At 38.8% G+C, this 21,652-nt stretch overlaps 1 protein-coding gene across 1 annotated transcript in view; it reads right to left on the minus strand.

The window, feature by feature from the left end:
• cbl (Cbl proto-oncogene, E3 ubiquitin protein ligase) overlaps window positions 1-17,531 on the minus strand; it is a 74,425-nt gene extending 56,894 nt beyond the window's left edge. Inside the window, exons 1-2 of the mRNA XM_057839832.1 lie at window positions 16,411-17,531; window positions 8,927-9,174 (exon numbers count right to left, since the gene is read on the minus strand). Coding sequence (XP_057695815.1) covers window positions 8,927-9,174; window positions 16,411-16,557 — 395 coding nt within the window. The 5' untranslated portion in view covers window positions 16,558-17,531. The remainder of the gene's footprint in view (window positions 1-8,926; window positions 9,175-16,410) is intronic.
• Window positions 17,532-21,652: the final 4,121 nt, after the last annotated feature.

A 21,652-nucleotide genomic window follows, 5' to 3' on the forward strand; every position in this document is an offset into this window, starting at 1 on the left:
TCATTGTGAGTTGAGTATGGTCGTGCTATCCCTATTTTCCATTTGCTTTTACGCAGTCACTTTATGCAATTAGATCAAAATGATTTGAATTCATGTATCTCAAAGCTGAGGTCTGTCTGAAGTCAATAATCACATGACTGGGGCGTGATTTCTTTTTCCAACTTTGTCATTGCAACTGAAACCACAAGTGTCACTACATTAGCGACAGTTTCAGAAAAAGAAGCATTTGTTTAAGGTAGCTGCACACAGCTGCAACAGCAACAGCCTGTGTGATGATCAACCACTCTACAGTATAATACACGCTTGGATGTTTCAGTTTTGGGGAAAACAAGTAAACGTTAACATGGGGAAAAACTAAGTTCTTATGTATTAAGCTGGGTAGGGATGCAACTAACAATTACTTTTATAATAGATTGAGCGGTCGATTTTAACGGACGATTAATCGACTAATCAGATAAATGTCACTTTTTTCAACTGCATTCACAACTTAAAGCACTGATATACATTTTGTGAACGACTCATTTATTTTCTTTTAACTACGAAACAAAATCGAATAAGGAGGAGGCAGACTGTAATGAATCAGTTCTCTTTATCCAACAGTTCATAATTACCATCCAAATCCAATTTAAAAGCACACTTTCTTGTATGACAATGGCGTACTGCACGCATGCTATTTGAAGGATGTTTTCTTCATACGTTTTCGGAAACCAAAAACTCAGGAGGAAAAAACATGAAGACCGAATCAACTTGTGCGGCCTTTAACACCAGCTTGGTGAATCCATTCACATTTCATATGCAGTAAACATTTTGTTGGGTTGGCATGGTCTTTCAGAGGACAAAGAGGTAAGCCATTTTTATATTTTTAACTTATTTTTTTAGCGTAACGTTGTGCCGTACTGCTTGTCTGACAATGAATGACCTGAAAAGAATTACAATGTTATCCGACTGCCACTGTTACCTTTTCTGCTGTAAAAAAAAAAAAAAAAAAAAAAAAACTTTAGTAAGGGGGAAGTGTAAATAAATTATAGAATTAAGATTTTTTATCAATGAAAAAATTAAAAGTGTTCGTTGGCTGTCACTGAGTAGCATTTGCGATCGCTACACAAAGCTAACTAAATTACCCCCAAGAACAGTCAGAGACGTAGGACAACCAGAGGATATATAAGAAAGACAGGGCTGATGGTAAAGGATAGCTTGTTGATACAGGAGAATGTCATTGTCAGTCGCGTCAATAAAAAAGCTAAGGCTATGCTTAGGTCGGCTCGTTTTTTTTCATCTTTTTCAGCCTTTGACACTCAAGCCATCTCTTTAACTGAACATTTTTATGTTCTTCCACATCTTTGCCTGTGAATTTGGCACCAGGCACATCATTTTCGGAGAGAGTTGGTAGGTTTAGCTCTGTAAACATCTCCTTCGTACACGATTTCCATTCATTTCCTATTAGGGACAAACGGTGTCTTGTCCCTACTTAGCAGCAGTAGCTAATGTCATGAATATTAATGAGCGGAAGTGATGTGTTGCTTGTGGTACGCCATTTACAGTTCGAATAAGAGAGTGTTAAAGGAGACTAAAATATAAATATATTTTAGTTATAGACCGAAAATTATAGGAACTAACCATTTAACACAGCTCATTAGTTTAATCACACATTAACATCAGAGCCACCAAAGACAAATTTTCAACTTTAGTCTGCTTCATATGAGTCTCAATACGAGCAGACTTAATTCAGAAGGGTGCCTCGTTACAAAGCAGAACCTAGCAGAGGGTTAGAGTGCTGTACATTATCTTGATGGCCCAAACACGATTTGCCTTCTATGCACCCTAGTACTTAACCACACCCACAATAGAATTTCCCTCTAAAAGTTTTTTTTTCCCCCTTGATGCCAATATTGTACAGAAGAAGTGAGCTTCCCCCAGCTTTCACCTCTTCAACCTGTTGCCCTCTAGCAGGCGCTACAGGACCATACCAGCCAAAACAATCAGACAGAGACAGTTTCTTTCCAAGAGCTGTCACCATACTCAACTCAAGTTCGCACTGAAATGTCACTGTCATTGCACTGCTAATGCCACAACATTGTCACATGCATCTAGCTAAGTAATACTATGGCTGCGTTCCAATCACGGTTTGAGTTGCCCTCACTCACTTGCCCTGAGCACTTGCTATGACGTCACACTGAGGCCACTTGGAGGGTGGAGGGAAAGTGGGCGGAGGGGGAGCGAAAGACGTAAATGGAACACACCTGCCCTCGTTCACTCACAGGCAAGATAATCATGGAACAACCACAAAGTGTTGGAGTAGTGCTATACTGCCTATTTCAAATAAGTAGCGCCTCCAGAAATTCTTTATAGGGGTGGCCAAATGGGGCCACTTAAAACCTTGGGGTGGCACACCAAAAATAAAAGCCCATTTTTACTATGTTTTAGTATTAAACAGGCCAGTAGAAAATTGTCAGAAAGACTTTAAGACACACCTTCTGATATACTTTTGTTGATGATGTTATATAGAGATGTCCCGATCGATCGGCATCCCGATTGATCGGGTCCGATCACGTCATTTTCAAAGTATCGGAATCGGCAAAAAAATATCGGACATGCCTTTTTTTTAACATATATATATATATTTTAATTAAATCGTTTTCTAATTGTATTTAGCGTTACAGACATAATATGTTACACTCATCCAGAGTCTTTAGTTTAGGCTTAAAGTAGGGTTATCAAATTTATCCCGTTATCGGCGGTAATTTTTTTTTTTTTTTTAATTTATCACATTAAAATATTTAACGCAATTAACGCATGCGCTACATGACCCACTCATGCAATGTCACGTTCAATCTGTAATGGCACCGTTTTACCTATATATAGAGCTAAAAGGGAGAGAAAATGAGTACAGTGAATTTTGGCGGCCTTTGGAGCCTTTTTTCAATTGGCTAAAGCCTTACAATCCCTCTCCCTACGATTAGAAATATCGTGGGAAGCAATGTGGGGAAGAAAGGTAGTCATTGATCTTTTTCTTAACACCCTATGTTAATTCCCAACGCAGAGAAGATACAGTGCTGCTCAAAAGTTTGTGAACCCCCTCAACATTTTGGAATTTTCTATTATTTCAACCTGATTTCCTAATCAATCAATTCAGTAGTTTTTTTTTGTTTTTTTAACAGTTGTGTTGTCGAGACTAAATTAAAAAGAGTTTTCATCAACTGATGTAGGTGCAAAATTGAACTGTTTGGTCACAACCAAAACCGCCATGTCTGGCGAAAAGTCAACACTGCATACCACCAAAAGAACCTTCTCCCAACAGTGAAGCATGGAGGTGGGAATGTCAAGATCTGGGCTTGCTTTTCATCCTCAGGACCTGGACAACTCCACATAGTCCAGGGAATCATGAATTCTGAGGAATATTGTCAAATCCTAGAACATAACCTGACGCCATCTGTTTTGAAGTTAAAGCTTGGCAGAAGGTGGATCATGCAACATGATAATGATCCAAAGCATTCCAGCAATACAACCAAGGAATGGCTGAAAAAGAAGAAGATTCGTGTTCTGGACTGGCCCAGTCAAAGTCCTGACCTAAATCCCATTGAAATGCTGTGGCGGGACCTGAAGCGAGCAGTTCATGCCAGACGCCCATCAAACCTCTCTCAACTGACTGCGTTCTGCAAGGAAGAATGGGCAAAAATCCCCCAAAGTAGATGTGAGAGGCTGCTTAGTCACTACAGAAACCGTTTGGTTGAGGTAATCTCTGCAAAAGGAGGCGCAATATCCTATTAACTGAAGGGGTTCACATACTTTTGCACACATGATATCTGAGTTTTTCTTAAATCAACCACTTTTGTTAAATAAAGAATGACAATATAACTATTTCTTTTGTTTCAGTCCATTATTTGGAATGTCAGTATTGTGGATTTGGGTATAACTTAACATTTAATAAGGTTATTTTAGTTTTTTTTACAAAAAATCTGACCATCGCTGTGGGGTTCACAAACTTTCGAGCAGCACTGTATATCAATTGGTACCACAACGCACAGTCATGGTTGCACTTCCCATCATGCATTTGGGCAGAAGTTAAATGGCTACAGTATTATTTACTGAAAGCTCAACAAATACACTAGATGGCAATATTTAGTCACAATATACAAAGTCACATTTATCCTTTAAGAATTACAAGTCTTTCTATCCGTGGATCCCTCTCACAGAAAGAATGTTAGTAATGTAAATGCCATCTTGAGGATTTATTGTCATTATAAACAAATACAGTACTTATGTACTGTATTTTTCTTAATGCATTGCCAAAATGTATATGATCGGGAAAAATTATCGGGAATGATTGGAATTGAATCGGGAGCAAAAAAAAGCAATCGGATCGGGAAATATCGGGATCGGCAGATACTCAAACTAAAACGATCGGGATCGGATCGGGAGCAAAAAAACATGATCGAACAACCCTAGTGTTATATTGTTTATTGTATACTATTATATTTTGTTAATGTACATAGTCCATAATAGTCCAGTCTAAATTTGGAGTTCCGCAGCTACTACAATCTGACATTATACTGGCACGTGGGGTGACCAGTGGGGTAGCCAACAAATTCATTGGGAGGAGCCGTGGCCAGGCCTCGGCACCCCCAGGTGGCACCATATTCCACATTGCACAAAATATACTGCGACTCACATCAATAAGCCGGAGAAGTATTCCGCGCTTGATGGCAATACGTTGGTACCTGGGAATTATCAGAATTATACATTTTGTATCAAATTTTATTTGGGCATGTCATTATTTATTTATCTATACCTTACAATCTGTAAACAGATTTGTTGTTCAAATACCTTTAACCTATTTGAAGTTTAAGTTCAGTCCCTCCCAACGTCATTTGATTGACAGACCATTCCTTTTGTTAAAAGCAAAATAGAAAAGGCAAGCGAAATAGAAAGATCGATGACAAAAATTGTCATGTTTTTTCCTTTTCTTTACTGACAAAAGTGAAAGTCAATAAAAAAGTAAGTTTAGTCTTTATTTATTCATTTCTCTTTATGTTTATTTATTTATTTTGGCACTCCTGTGATTCCATACGTCCAGCCATAACTGCCACATACAGTCTAATTTTTTAATTTTTATTTATTAACAACAATGGTTTTGGTAATTAGAACCGCCCTTAAGATGGCGACGGGGATTCCCCCAGGGGGCGGTGGCTAGGGCAAGTGAGCGAGGGCTCATTTGAGCCGCGATTGAAACGCAGTTTATGTCCTCAGACACATGTCTCAATCTGATTACCGCGTGAGCTGGGTACTGCATATGCAATATTTGCGCTATCACATTATAACATATTTGCACTGTTACAACAATATCTAACCATCATCTAATCATTTTTATTACTATATCATATCAGCCATCTGCTTCCTCGTCTGAATACTGTAACATGTCAAGTACATACCGTTATATTACCATTACCTTATCACTTGCTCTAGTCACTTATTCACTTTATTCCCAATCTGTGTACCCTGTAACTTGTTTTACCCTGTTTTTATATTAGCCTTATAGTACTTTTGTGTTATGTGGTGCACGATATGGCAAAGCTTTAAATCTCGTTGTACTCCTTATAAAGACAATAAAGGCTTTCTATTCAATTCTCTATTATCTGAAGATGTTACTCTTTTATGTCTTAGTCCAGAGGAATAAACAGTATAGTCTAGAATATAGTATAGTATTAGTAGTATACGTAGCATAAGACCAACTAATACTACTGTTTCAATTGTAAATGGTCTGCAAGTAAACCGAGCTAAAGAAACTCAGTATTCAAAAAAAAAAAAAAAAAAAAAAAAAAAAAAAAAAAAAAAAAAACACAGCAAACAACTATTAGATTTATTAACAGACCACATTTTTTCAAAACTGACCGTACCTTTGAGGTGTGCGTTTCTAATAAAAATGTAATACTGGTTTTTAGAGGCGTGCGAAATTTCCGATTCAGAGATTATTCGCGATTTGGCGGTGGAAGATTCGAGAACGATTCACAAAAATCCAAATTCCGATTATTGAATTATACCAGGTAAAGCAGACCTAAAACACAGTCAGCGCAGTCTTCAGGACGCAATAAGGAACGGACCGAGAGTAAATATCATGTTCAACTCATGCCGCTAGATAAAAAAAAAAAAAACAATAATACCTGACTGCGGCCGACAGCTGCTTCAAACAACGCCCAGTTGCTAGTTGCTACAAACATACGGCCACATACGGCTATAGTAGATATCACATATATGTAGAACTAGATGCAAAATGACAGATGATGGCGCCGGTAGAACATGTACAAAAAACTAGATGCAAAACACAGACTTGTCGTTTAGTAGTTGCCGCGTTGTTAACAGACGCCATCTTAACACTAGAAGTCCCAGAGAATTCTTGTACCCCTAATAGTCCCAAGCAATGGCCGATTTGGTCTCTACCCCGGAAAAACCCAGAGGTGGCTAAAATGGCCCAAGTGCTTTTGAATTGGCAAGTCGTTGTCGGACAGACAAGAGCCATTCATATATGGGAATATTAGGAGTATTTGTCTTTGGGAAAGGCCGATTCGGCCTTTGCTGGATTTTCTAGTGTTAAAGCAGTAGACTTCTCTAAAGGCTCTGTTGTAGCGAACCTAATAACTTTTTTATCTAAAATACTCCTAAATCAGCAAAATCTTAACTTGAATCCATCTTTAAATGATGAAACAGTTTTAAAACTTTGAAATGTCGAAAGTAGACAGAAGGGAAATAATGGAATAACGGGAGAATTTTAACAACTTTAACGGTTGATTTACATCATTAAATTAATTGAATGTAGTTTAAAGCTGCTGATACAGAATGGGACTTGAGTATTTTATTTACTGTTGTAAACTGTTAACATGATACTGAAATATTAGTTAGGTTTAGCCTGAAAGGATTTTTGAACAATATTGAAACTAATGTACAAAACATTAAAAGCACGGGGGGTGGGGGTTGTTAACATCAATAATCGATTTATAATCGAATCGGAGCCTCTGAATCGTAATCGTAATCGAATCGTTAGGTGCCAAAAGATTTCCACCTCTACTGGTTTTATATGATGGCTAGGTTCATACCGCAGGTCTTAATGCACAAATCCGATTTTTTTGGTGTTTTTAAGACTCAAGTCAGGGATTAGTTTGATGGTCTAAACGGGACAGGTCACTGAAAAGTGGACCATTTCAAATCCTATCTAGGTCACTTTTGTGTTTGGTTAAAATCTGATCTGGGCCACATTTTTCCAGAATGTGGCTGTGGTCTGAACTGTCAAATCCCCCAAATCGGAATTTAAGCAGCAATTGGGTCAGCAAAGAGCGTGAGGGACTGGGCGCTAGCGTTTGCACCTAGCTTGAATGCAGCTTTGAGGGAAGAGGTGAGCTTGACAACAGTCATTAAAAAACTAAATGGGGGAGGGGTGGATAAGCCTGAGAATGCTCGGTTTTCTTTCTGTGCTCCAAATGAGCAATATTTCAACATTGCTTACACGGCGGAGAGTCAAGGCAAACGGTCTGTATATGTGTGCATCATGCACGCACAGTGTATGCATGCTATCAATCCATATTAACTTTGAATATAAGACTAAACAAGGATTATTTATGTCTGTCATCTGTATCCTCTTTTTGGAAACCAAAATACGATCACCTTAGAATGACGTTGAGCCAGCATTTGTTTTGATGCGCCTGCGCGTGCAGGTCAGTTTGCCCAGCGCATCTTGGACCGCGAATTACTGCGCATGCGTGTTACTTGAACAGGCTCACTGGACAAAGGCACTCTGAACGGGCACGCCCAAAAAACAGATGACAAAAAAATCGGAATTGTACATTAAGACCTGCGGTATGAACCTCGCCTAACAGACACCTACTTGACATACTAGTAAGAATGGATAGCGGGGTAAAATAACAAATTTTGAGAGAGCACACAACATCAACATAACTCTGAGTTTCATAATTGCTTGGCCCGATGCAGTTAAACATTAGCCGTGCGCATGCTAAATAATGTCGAATTGTTAGCAGTTTGTTTATCAAAATTATAAGACGAATAACAGTCTGCTCGTCATACAGGCTTACTCTTTGCAAGAGTACATGAGAATGAGTTTTGGCAGATGCTCTATAACACTGCTTTATAAAACATGTTCTCAAATTGTTCTTAACTCAGTGTTCTTATTATGTTAACAAAGATCAGCAAACTTAATTCTGGTGCTGGCCTAAGGTAGTTTCGTTCTACCAATTTCCATCTGTTTTATGTTATTGTACCTCAGATGAACACACCAACTCCTGAAGGCAGTGATAACAACAAAACACAGAAACTGTTTCTGAAGCAAAATGCTTTCTTCAGTAAAAATCCTCAGAAAGTCATCTCGCCTTCAGTACCAGAAGCAGAGTACAACATAACAAAAAGAACCAAGTGAAAGAAGCGAGACATATTGGAGAGGGACTTGAGTTCTCCAGCTTGTCAACGCCTCTGAGTTCCCCAATTAATATTGCAGCAACTTTCAGCAGATTCTCACGCCAAAGAAACTTCACGGGGCATTTTGTGAGAATCAGTGTTATTCCATTCTAATTGCAATTACATACATCACTGCACACTACAGCACCACAGATGAACAAAGCCTTACACAGCAACATTTGACATTTGCATTTACTGTAGATGGTACCGATTGGGAGGCATCATGAGTGACAACATCTATAAATGTGGTGCCGTGACCACAGATGCCGACATCCTCCAACCACGTCACTCAACTCATGTTTTTATGCATCCTGAAAGCACCCTGAGGACTCAGAGTAACTGTTGCTTGTATGCCAACCTAGTTAGAATTATTCATGATCAACTGCTGTGTCACCAAGGCTTCCCACCTCTGATTCGTAAACGTTTATTTTTTGAATGAATTCACTGCGGCTAGACAACACACACTCACCTAGGTTGAGAGTTCTCTTCATACATGCGCTCTTTGCCTTCCTTGAACAAACTGATGGTCTGCTTGGTCTTCTTAGTCAGGTTCTCCATAAAGACACGAAAGTACTCGTTCTCCCCAAGGGTTTCCATTTTGCCTTCATAGCGAGACAAAATTGTGCGCAGGTGCTGATACGTGTCTGGCAACAAATCCAGGATGTAAGGGGGGCTATTCTTCAGGGCCAATTTGGGATTTTGGCACAGACGCACTACCTGCAAAAAGGAAAGGATGTGGGAGGAAGATCGGTTAATACATAAAAGGAAAAGAGAAAAAAAATGACAATGTAACAATAATCAAGCAATGAGGCAATTTATACTGCTTTTTGCGTCAAGAAGTCATTCCTATTAATGCTATACATCGTAATACAAGTTGTTTTCATAAAAACAACAATTATAGGGACCCTTTGGTTAAAACTATCAATTTTTGTTCACCCTATATATTTTTCCCGTCATAAAATAAAATTGTCATCAATTTCCATTACCAATACTAAATTTTCAAGCAATCTGTACTGTATATGACGCCCACTTTTCATCAATTAAATGGACACGTGCCTACTAATCTTGAGGTCCAGTGGTCTGTGTCCAGAGTGAGACTTTTTTTTTTTTTTTTTTACATTGGAAAACAATAACTTACATCGCTTATAATCAGTGTTGTTAATCTTGAAAAAATAATTACTTACAAATTACGCCACCCAAAAATTTAGTTACTCAGTTACCTCATTGTAAGTAATTAGTTACCCAGCAAAATAACTGATGTTACTTTTTATATTCTACACATTATCATACATTCTATAACATCTTAGACAGACTTTTTACATTTATTTTACCCTCATAACAGTGTAATGGTATAGAGTACACACGACCAGTAATTTTCAAATACTGTGTGTGTGTGTGGGGGGGGGGGGGGGGGGGGGGGGGGGCAAATCGAGGTATGTACTAAACCGTGACTTGTGTGTATAGTCACACCCCTAATATATACATAGCTATATTGTTCAATATGCAAGTAAGCCTCTGAATCTCCTGCCTCTCCCGTCTTTGCTCCAGTTCTTTTGAGTAAAAAAAATCACACAAGATTCTTGTATATGTCATTCAAGAAAAGTTTAGGACAAGTGACTATTTTTTAGTAATTAAAAAAAAAATGAATAAAACTGATATTATTTTGTAGTACCTACAAGGACAACGCAAATTTGGTGATGATAATACACACTCAGCAGGAAAATAGTACATTATTTTCAATTAAATGTACCCCCCTGGACACCACGAACTGTATGTAAAAAAATGTTGCCCAAGAGTTTAAGATGAAGATTTTTTTTTTTTTTTTTTTTTAATCTTTCGTGACGTTTACACTGCATTCCCACGAAGCTTTGAGTCAACATAAGTATTAACGATTTTAATTTCTACTTTAATTTCAAACGTAACCAAAATCAATATGGTTTCTTATGTAATCCTTAAATTCTACAACCTAACAAACAATCACTGACACTAAAAAAATGAACATCGCATGCCGAGATAATCTTTCATCGGATAGTATATAAAGCGTGGCTTCGCTTTACTATAATCATTAATCAACAACAAAATATGGCTAAAAAGTTAACTGGATCGCATGTTCTTGGGTCATCCTGACTAATGTTCCAACTTTTGTCTTGCTCATTTTACACACCTCTCCTACAGGTTACTTTGTACAACATTAAAAGGTCTACAGACGACAGACCAGAATATTATTTTTCTTATGGTTCATATGGACAGATTGCCATGATGCAAGGTAATTTAATCTAGTATTTGCGTGGAAAAAGTGAATCGTGTCAACATCTAATATACTGTATAGAGGAATTGCAGCACTTTAAGCACAACATTATGAATGGGGCTTAAAAACAACAACAACAAAAATTAATGAGAAATAAATTAAAGCAAAACATTCTTTAAAAGTGTGTACATGTCCAGCTATTGTTGGGCGATATGGCCTTAATTACTTATCATGGTAAATTGAGCAGATTTACTTTGATAACGATAAATGGTGACAAATTCGCCCAAGGGGACCATTATATAATTTGAAAATCTGAATCAATGCATGAAATACAAATGAAACTTTTCTGGTTTATTTATTTACCAGCTTTCAATTTAACATATTTAAAGCAACACTTGGCAGGTTTCAGTTTTGGTCGATTTTAGCGATGCCAGTGGACAAAAGTGGTAGTGTTTTGCCTGAAACAACATTTCTTCTTCAGCGGCTGAGTGAAGGATGAAAATTAAGGTAATGAATCCAGTCCAGCATCATTTAACTCTAAATTTCCAAGTGTCATTATTAAAAAAAAAAAAAAAAAAAAAAAAAAAAAAAAAAAAAAAAAAAAGGATATCTACATAATTACTTGTGGACATATCAATTTATTCACCCATTGTCAAGATTTCTGACAATTTTGGAGATTATGAAAAAATTGTATCTTGAAGAAAATAAGGCCAAAAAAATTCCCCAGCATACAAATCTTGGAGGTGTCCACCTCCCCCAGGTTTCTGGCCATATGAGGTCTATACTGTACAGTCTGAAATTGAGGAAACTGTTAATATAATACCAATGTGAAACTACATAGGGTATAATTTTTAACTGTAGTTGGGGGATTACGTTTACTGCCATCACTTCTAAAAGTTCCTGGCCAAGAAGAACATAATACTAGAGCAACATCAATCCTGGAACCTTTCAAAATTTCTCTGAAACATCTCGTTCATCATAACTTAATTCATGAAAAGTTAAGTGACAGACCAACAACACTCAAACCACTGGCATCAAAACAGGACTCATTTGCCCATACCAAAAAATACCCACTTCTAATCCGTAATAGGGATATCACGATGCTGATTTTTTTAAAACTTCTGATTCACCCCCCCACCCCACCCCCCAAGATGTTTTGCCAATACCTATATTTTTAGATCAGTCAAAACAATGCAAAAATTTTTTTGGTATTAAACCGAGCTATGCTGGTACCTCCTCAAGAATATCACACGGTGTTGTTACCATCATCAAATTCTAAAGAGCAGTTGTCTCACTCAGCAGACATATTTGCCTAGCGGTTTGATTTATAGCAGCCGAAAAGCCTGATGGTACTGAAAACACAAATCTTTTGGATTGGATCCGATCTTGTGACCAAATCAGATACAGTCTGATACTCCAAAAATACCTGTATTAGATGCCAACACCAATACTGAGTATCACATCGGGACATCCCCAATCTGTAATTGTCATTAAATCAGAAAAAAAAAAAAAATCGAGTCCTGAATGGATTTAATGACTTGGCAGTGGCAACTATCAGTAGTTGGTGCAAGTAATCCAGGCACGACAATTTTGCTGCCTCAAAAAAGTAATGTGTGTTCTGTGGCAGTTCTAACACATCACTTAATGTGGAATACTTTTTGCATGGCACCATTTCGATCTCCAAACGTTTGTAGAAAACCTTGCAACAGAGTGACTCTTTAATTATTCCCGTCTTAAAAAGTTGACAGTAGAAAGCTTTTTAATTCAGTGCTGTCTAACTAATCCAGATTGTTTTTTTTTTTTTTTTTTTTTTTTTTTGGGGGGGGGGGGGGTGTATTGTGTGAATGAGATTTTCTTCATTCATTCATTCCCAGTTCAAAGAATACATGGATTGCTCACTCCTGATGAAGACAAGGCTCCTTCTATTATGAACCACACAAATATTTTTTTCAACACGAGCTATGCGTCATCCAAAAACTATAAATGAATTGCTCATCCTGTACGCCCATAATCATTTCAATCATTACTTTGTGTCCAAGAAATAGGGATCATACACCTTGAAATCAAATAATCTATATAATTAGGCGTTGTTTATTAGTGTTTTTATCATACACTCTCACAACTAGAATTAAGTCACAGTGGACCTTATTGATATACAGTATACTGGTATATCTCTTCGGAATTATCCTCCTTTCAACCATAGGAACTATCCCAATGCACATGCTGCTGGAATGCATTCCCAAAAAGTCGCCGCTTCAGGGTGAGTTTGTTCAAAGGATTCCAGAAATTCTGAAGCAGGTGAGTTAAAGGCTACTTTGATACTGCAGGCCAGTTCAGCCCCCCCCCCTTTTTTTTTTTTGTTATTTTGCCAAATGCGACATATATAAATTTTTCTAATGCAATGTGTACAGTAAAATTGCAAATCTGACAATTTTACTGACAATTTTTCTGTCTCTCATGGTTGAGGTTTACCTATGTTGACAATTACAGGCATCTCTAATCTTTTCAAGTAGGAGAACTTGCACAACTGGTGGTTGACTAAATACTTATTTGCCCCACTGTATGTATGTATATATCCAGTGCAATTGCAGAATGAATGCCTCATCGGCCCATCCATTGACATCTTTAGATATTGGCCCAAAATCAACATTGCATGAGATTTTAAATGAATTAACATTTAATATAATGAAAAATTATTTGTTACAGTTAGCAAATGTGCTAGTGCTAATCAAACACTTCAGCTTTTTTTTACATGCTTTTGAGAAAGGTTTGTGCTCCTTAAACTAGCTGTGGATAAGATCACTGCTGGGCCAATGCCACTTGTATCAACAACCACATAACGCTCCAATGACTCCTCTTACACGTGCAAAAGCTGCATGACCACAAAGGTACTAAAAATACAGAAATGCCAGACAATTTTGGAGCAGACTCCTGAACATTCAAAATAGCATTTCAAATATCCTTAATAGGGATGTCCCGATCACATATTTTTGCACCAGAGTCCGAATCAGCTGATTTTGAGAATCTGCTGGTACAGAGTCCCGATCCAATCCCGGATTTCTTTTTTATTTATTTGAACAAAATTTCCAAACATGTTACAGTACTGTATTGTTTACAGTACTTCCTCCTAATCTTTTTCCGGGAGTGTTGTTGAGGATGAGATGTATATATTTTTGTTTCGTTTGGCAATGCCATTGTATTTCTGGATTATTTTGTTACTTTTTAGCTAAAATGTTAACCGGCTCCAAACCATGGCGAATATAGCCGCACAATACAGTGGTACCTCGACATACTATCGCTTCGACACACGATCTTTTCGACATCCAACGTAAAATTTGACTCGCCATTTGTTTCTATATCCGACGATATGCTCGAAATACGACATTTTTTGACAGCGCTGCAGTATCTTTGTTTTGCTGGAAGACAGACGCACGGCTGATTTACTTGTGAGAGAAATAAACACTGGATCCAAAAAGGTTAGTTCAGGTGGAGGAAAAAAAAGAAAAGGTAACGCTTACCATTGAAATGAGGATGTGAATGATGGCAAAATATAAGCATGGTGTGTGCCTCCATGAACTGGGTCCTCCTCCATTCGCCAGTGTTTGTAAGTTAAGGTGCCAATTGTTATTGAGGTAACATCGCCAAAGAAATCGCCAGCTTCGTCAAGTTTCTAAATTTATTCCATCAACTCGCCTAGTGTCCGCTGCTGTTGACGCCAGGATCGAAACAAAGTAAAATAGCGCTCTCTTGCTCACCGTCACGTCAGCCGCGCAGTGCGTTCAGGTACAGCAAAAAAAGTGTGCCACACTAGAACCCGATTCGTAACATTATTACAGGTATTATTATTATATTATTGTTATTCTGATTTTTGTGCATAATTTAGTTGTTTTGCTCTTTGTAATTGCTATTTGCATTAGTAACAGCAGTATTTATTAAGGATTTAGTATAGGTTTTTGGGTTGTGGAACGAATTAATGGAATTATAATGTATTCTAATAGAAAAATCCTGCTCGACATATGACCATTTCGACTCATGAACAAGGTCCTGAAACGAATTAACTTTGTATGTAGAGGTACCGCTGTATATTTTAAAAAATTATATTTAGCATAAATTAAAATCCCAATCCTTTTCACCCGACTCTGAGCCTCTGAAAAATGGCCTGATCAGCCCGATTTCCGATCCCATGATTGGATCGGGACATCCCTAATGCTTAACTATCTTGCTGAAGAATTACTTAGGCGAGTTTGTTAAAGCGTTATGTATTTTATTGGCTCATGTTCAAGACTGTCAACCTGCAAATGACATTTGAACGTAGCAGCACTTCTATGTCTTCAGCTGTTAACAGGCAAGAACATGCTTCTGTGTTTCTGCGCTTCGTGGACTGTTCAAAGACAACATACCATACCATCTGTTGAGTAAAGTGATGGGTGGGGAAAAAAAAAAAACTGCATTTTTTTTCATCAAGATACCTGGCAAAAATTTGTAGAAGGCAAAAGTGGTAGAGTCAGCCCTCTTGACCAGTTTATGTACCCCAGATCAAACAGCTGAATAAACCCAAAATTTCCCAACTTGTGTAAATGAGGCAACACTGTACAACATATTTAATCACGTTGCAGTTAGAGCACAAACCAGACTATAAATTTCAGTTTTGCGTTTGGGTATCTTATATTTCTCAAAAAAACAAACAAAAAAAAAACACAAAAGGCTGTGTAGAAATTCATTTTTCTAGGTTCTGCTTCCCTCAATTTGGCCAAATTATTTCCTACTTTAAGTAATTCTTCGGCTTTTCTTAAGGACAACAAGAAAACCAAGAAAGCAAAGTGGAGACTACAGATATTCTGCAATAATGCGCAGCAACATTGTTAGCAGGTAACCATCGTATGCAGTGCATTTGCATTTGTAAATGCATATCCTCAAATGTTACAATTATGAGATAAAGAATATTATCTAATTTGTTAAATTGTGTTCAAATGCCTAACAGACCTCTACAACACAAAACAATAATCATAACACTAATACAGTAACTGTGAGAGGTCGTTCGCTTGGTGTCAGTTTTCCCTCACTGCTGTGGTAGACTCAGTAAGACACAAAAAGCGTCTTTCTATCACGCTAATATTTGTTGTGTGAAGCACACAGGAAACTTGAGGTCAAAATGCATGAACTATCACATTTGTCCTTGGTGATTAAACGAAGACACGTTTCTTAAATGCTTTGCTAAGAGTTTTCAGGGGAATCTCTTGAGACATGCCAATTCGACAAACCGTCTGTTCCACTCCACAAGTAACTGCGAAATCCAGTTAGTTCTTAATGTTTGCAATTGCAAGCATTTTTTGAGAAATCTAATGTTTGCGATTGTAAGCATTTTTTAATTAAATGCCGCAGCACACACAAAGGAATCCTACCATAGTATACGTTGTCAAATACTATAGTAGAAACTATCGAGTAAACAAACCCTTCAAAATAAATAATAATCAAATCACAACGTTGACGTCGTTGTTTTAGACGCCATTGTCTTCTGAACGAACGAGTCGTAACGAGGAAGCCTCGGTACCTCATTTAAACCATAATTAGCCAATTAGCTAACTCGAGCTAGCCATGTCGCCGTCCAGCTGATTAGCTCAACATTAGCATCGTTAGCAACCCATGAAGATTAGCTTAGCAACCTTTCTGAGCATCTGCTGTTTATAACGTCGCCCGACACTAACCTTATCCATCAGTTTCCAGCACTTCTCCACGGTCTTTTTGTCCACAGCTCCGGGCTGATGGTGGGAATGGAGGTGGTGATGGTGTGGCTGAAAAGCGTCCTTCATCATTCCGATGATCCCCCCGCCTTTCTTCAGGTTCCCTGCCATGTTCGGGCGGCTCGGTGGCTGGGGTCTCGTTGCCTGAGCCACACACAGGTGAGGCGCGGCACCAGGCGTCGGGGAGAGGGGGGGATCTTGCCGGATAGATGGGGGTCTTGCCGGGGAGTGAGGAGGTGATCCGGCCGGCACCCCCCCTTGACGAGGACAGCGCCTGAGTGGCAAATCCGGCTATTTCCTCTAACCCGCGGGTTAGAGGAAAGGAGGGGGCACTATCGGGTTAAGGCTTCCATTAGGTAGGCGACCAGTTGGTGGAATAAAAGCCCAATTGAGGCTAACGCAACCCCCCTGACGCCGAGGGTAGAGCGCGCTATGCTGCAGCTATCTGCGGAGCTCCACGCCTAGGCGTGCGGGCACACACGCAACCCGGCTAAGGGGAGCAGCAGAGCGGGCTGAGAATACAATGTTGCAGCCTCTCCGGTTCGATTCGAAAGTGTCCTTTCTTCTGTCCTACTGACGGGCTACCAGTGTGCAGATGCAGCTTTCTAAATGCAGTTTGTCCGAAAGGAAATGTGGAGTCTCAGTGACAGCCCCGTGAGGCAGCGAGGCTGGCAGAGACCACTCGGCGACGACTCCAGAGAGGAAGTGGCGTCGCGGAGTGCGAGAGCCTCAGAGACACACGCGGGAACACGGGTGACTAAATATCAGTGGAAATTCAACATCGCCCAGGATCGTTTCGTTGCCGTTTCCCATTTTCAGTGACGTGTGTATGTGAGGCCCTTTCCTTTCCTGTTCTTCTCTTTCCGTTGCCCCCCTCCTCAAAATCCCAAACTCCACGCCTTCGCTGTGCGCACTCACACTGCGTGAACGTGGTCGGGAGCGCGCGTCCGTTCACACTCCACACTAGTCCACAGTATTCAGTAAAAAAAAAAAAAAAAAAAAAATTAAGGCGTTGAGGGAGCAATTGAATGAAGCTTTACATTCTCGCGTGGGACATCCTGGTCGCCCTGACGACCGTGGACGCTTTTGACGCACCTCATTAAAAGTAAAGTGTGTGTGAGTCACCACACGAGTAAAAAAAATAAATAAATAAATAAATCAACTGACCACAGGAGTGGGCTAACGCTGCCATGCCAGATCCCGATTGGCCGCCATGTAAGTCAATCAGTCAGGTAACCATGGCAACAGGTGAGCGCTAGTACGTCACCTACAGTTAGCCAGTTCGACCATTTTATTATTTTGTTGTTGTTGTTGTAAATCTGTTGATTGTATGTGAATTGTTCGCCCATTATTTGTAGTTGTTTTTGTGTAAATAAAGTTAAAAAAAAAAAAGAAAAAAGAAAAGCATCTAACCTGGAAGTAGAATCTTATGCAAAATTGTTTAGTATATAACATGTTTTTTATTATTCTTCTTATTTTTGTTTTTTATATATAATTTGTTATTTATTTTTGTATGTCTTACTATGTAAGACATACAAGAAATATTGTTCATAAGGGCTTTTTCTAGGTGTACTGGTTTTTCTGCATTACTGTTGTTTGATATGTATGTTTATATGTATGTCTGTATGTATCTTTATTGTTCAATAAAAAAAAAAAAAAAAAAAAAACGAAATAGAAAGCATGATGAGAGTGATAGGGTTTAGGAAAAAGGATGAAAGGGAATTAATGTGATTGGTCGACAGTTAGGGACTAGCTTTACCTAGTTGACCCCAAAAGCCAAGTAGGTCCAGCTGCTAACCGCACTACTTGCCTTCCACACCCCTTTTTGGTGCTTTCCGTGCCCCATGATGCGGAATAGGGTTTAGGGTTAGGCACAGGGGTCTCCAAACTATTCCACATAGAGCCGCGGTCAGGGCTGGATTTCATTCCAACAAAACAAGATGACCCCTCCCCACCAATCTGGTGTCTTGCAAGTGTAATTGGTTGATTGCAGTCAGGTCCCAGATAGCAGACAGACATTGAAATCATGTTGAATCAACATTCCGCTGTCAATCTTATATCGTCGAATCAAGGTTGACACCCGACGTTGATTTGTCATCACTTTTGCACCCTCGATTAATGTTGTTCCAATGTTGAAATCTTTACAAAACCTAAACGTCATTTCGATGCATAATAATATTGGAATAAATCAAAAAATCAATGTTATATTTTCCTTCATTTTCAACCATGATGCTATTAATGTTTTCAAATATGCCCATATTTAGAGGTCCTGCTTTATTTACAGACAGAAGAAACAGCTAGGCCGACCAATAAAATATTATACATGAACGATAAAAGAAGAAAAAATATATGAATGGCGGAAAACACAGACAAGACTGAAACATTTCTGCTCTTGCACCCCTCTTTAAAATAAACTGCAGTATTTTAAGCCAAAAGAACTGTTGTGTTTGATCGAACAATATGTCTACATGCTGCCATAGCAGATTCATGGCGCACAAAGCCTCCCAACTATTTTTAATTTGTCCATTTTACCCTGAAAACCCCAGTTTACAGACGTCGCGCAACCGCTTTTGTTTCACCCTAGCCATAAAAAGAAGGTAAGTAATAATATTTTTATATTTTCAAAATGTCTGTCATTTTTAGCTTATAATCATTAATTGATGGCTGAATTTTAGTTAAAAAAAAATAGATTTCAAATTTTTTAATTGCCACCAACGTTGTCTGGGGCATAGCGTAGCCACTTCTGCACAGCAGCAGCAAATGCATATTGTGACACTTCAATCCCTTTCTGCCGCTTCAGCGAATCTGAAAAAAGAGAAACCCAAATCAAACGGCATTCACAGTTAATTCATATTAAGGAATTCAAGCAGGTATCATGGGTTAGTTTAACATACTTCAGTATTCTGTGGTGAATTGAGTTTCTCAACCAATCCCAGACCAAATTTGGGCTACAATATGGAAACGGAGCTAGCTAGTTCGCTAGCTACGATGGAAAAATGACCGCACTATCTTGGTGTTTAATGCATTTAGACAGGGCTCAATTGTGTCATATCTTGTGATTTTAGCGCTTCAATTGGAAAAAATTATGTTTGCTTGAACTAAGTTCTACTTAGCTAACATCCAACGAAAGTACAGTTGTGGTCAAAAGTTTACATACACTTGTGAAGAACACGATGTTATGGCTCTCTTGAGTTTCCAGTTATTTCTACAACTCTGATTTTTCTCTGATAGAGTGATTGGAACAGATACTTCTTTGTCACAAAAAACATTCATGAAGTTTGGTTCTTTTATGACTTTATTATGGGTTAACAGAAAAAGTGATCAAATCTGCTGGGTCAAAAATATACATACAGCAACACGAATGAGCAATTTCTTGTGAGTGATTATTGACTTGAACAATCATTGACTTGAACAAGTCAGGAAAGTCACTTGGAGCCATTTCAAAGCAGCTGCAGGTCTCAAGAGCAACAGTGCAAACAATTGTTTGTAAGTATAAAGTGCATGGCACTGTTTTGTCACTGCCACGATCAGGAAGAAAACGCAAGCTATCACCTGCTGCTGAGAGAAAATTGGTCAGGAGGGTGAAGATTCAACCGAGAATCACCAAAAAGCAGATCTGCCAAGAATTAGAAGCTGCTGGAACACAGGTGTCAGTGTCCACAGTCAAGCGTGTTTTGCATCTCCGTGGACTGAGAGGCTGCCGTGCAAGAAGGAAGCCCTTGCTCCAAAAGCGGCACCTTAAGGCTCGACTGAAGTTTGCTGATGATCACATGGACAAAGATAAGACCTTCTGGAGGAAGGTTCTGTGGTCAGACGAAACAAAAATCGAGCTGTTTGGCCACAATGCCCAGCAATATGTTTGGAGGAGAAAAGGTGAGGCCTTTAACCCCAAGTACACCATGCCTACTGTCAAGCACGGTGGTGGTAGTATTATGCTGTGGGCTGTTTTGCTGCCACTGGAACTGGTGCTTTACAGAGAGTAAATGGGATAATGAAGAAGGAGGATTACCTTCAAATTCTTCAAGATAACCTAACGTCATCAGCCCGAAGATTGGATCTTGAGCGCAGTTGGGTGTTCCAACAGGACAATGACCCCAAACACACATCAAAAGTGGTAATGGAATGGCTAAATAAGGCTAGAATTAAGGTTTTCGAATGGCCTTTCCAAAGTCCCATTGAGAACTTGTGGACAATGCTGAAGAAACAAGTCCATGTCAGAAAGACATCAAATTTAACTGAACTGCACCAATTCTGTCAAGAGGATTGGTCAAAGATTCAACCAGAAGCTTGTGGATGGCTACCAAAAGCGCCTAATTGAAGTGAAAATGGCCAAGGGACATGTTACCAAATATTAGCGCTGCTGTATGTATATTTTTGACCCAGCAGATTTGATCATTTTTTTCGGTTCACCCATAATAAAGTCATAAAAGAACCAAACTTCATGAATGTTTTTTGTGACAAAGAAGTATCTGTTCCAATCACTCTATCAGAGAAAAATCAGAGTTGTAGAAATAACTGGAAACTCAAGAGAGCCATGACATTATGTTCTTCACAAGTGTATGTAAACTTTTGACCACAACTGTAGGTCTTCGCTTGTATGCCAATCACAGCAAATCCACCGTTTATACCATTATAATTTCAGAAAACGTCACGTTGTGTCAGGCAAACTATTTTACATACAACTTACATGACAAACGCGGTTTATTCTACCGTAAGACATCATTGCTGATAAAGGCTCTGAAGAAAAGCAACAGGCTTACCTTAAAATAAGGCGATCCTTAAATGAAGCGAGTCCATTTAAAGTGATACACTGTCTTCCCACTCAACCACGAACACAGCTATTTTTTTACTATTACTCCCGCTCATCCATAATTCGATGACTTTTCAATCATATTTCCCGATCAAAAATCAACAATTTGTCAACATTATTTCATCAACTATAAAACAATGTTAAGCCAACCATCGCCTGACACATCAACAATGTTGTTTCAACGTCACTGTCAGGTGTCATCGGTATTTGCGATATTGATTCACTATTGCTTATTGTCGAAAATTTCAATGTAAGCCATACTGATGATTTGGATGGAAAATCAATGGTAATTCAACGTCGGTCTGCTATCTGGGGTGCTGCTTGTTTTAGAAGAAACTTCATTGGTTAAACTGTCTGTGCCCGATTGGCAGGAACAAAAACCAGGACCCAAAGCGG

The sequence above is a fragment of the Corythoichthys intestinalis genome, chromosome 6 (assembly GCF_030265065.1).
Source record: "Corythoichthys intestinalis isolate RoL2023-P3 chromosome 6, ASM3026506v1, whole genome shotgun sequence".
Lineage (NCBI taxonomy): Eukaryota > Metazoa > Chordata > Actinopteri > Syngnathiformes > Syngnathidae > Corythoichthys > Corythoichthys intestinalis.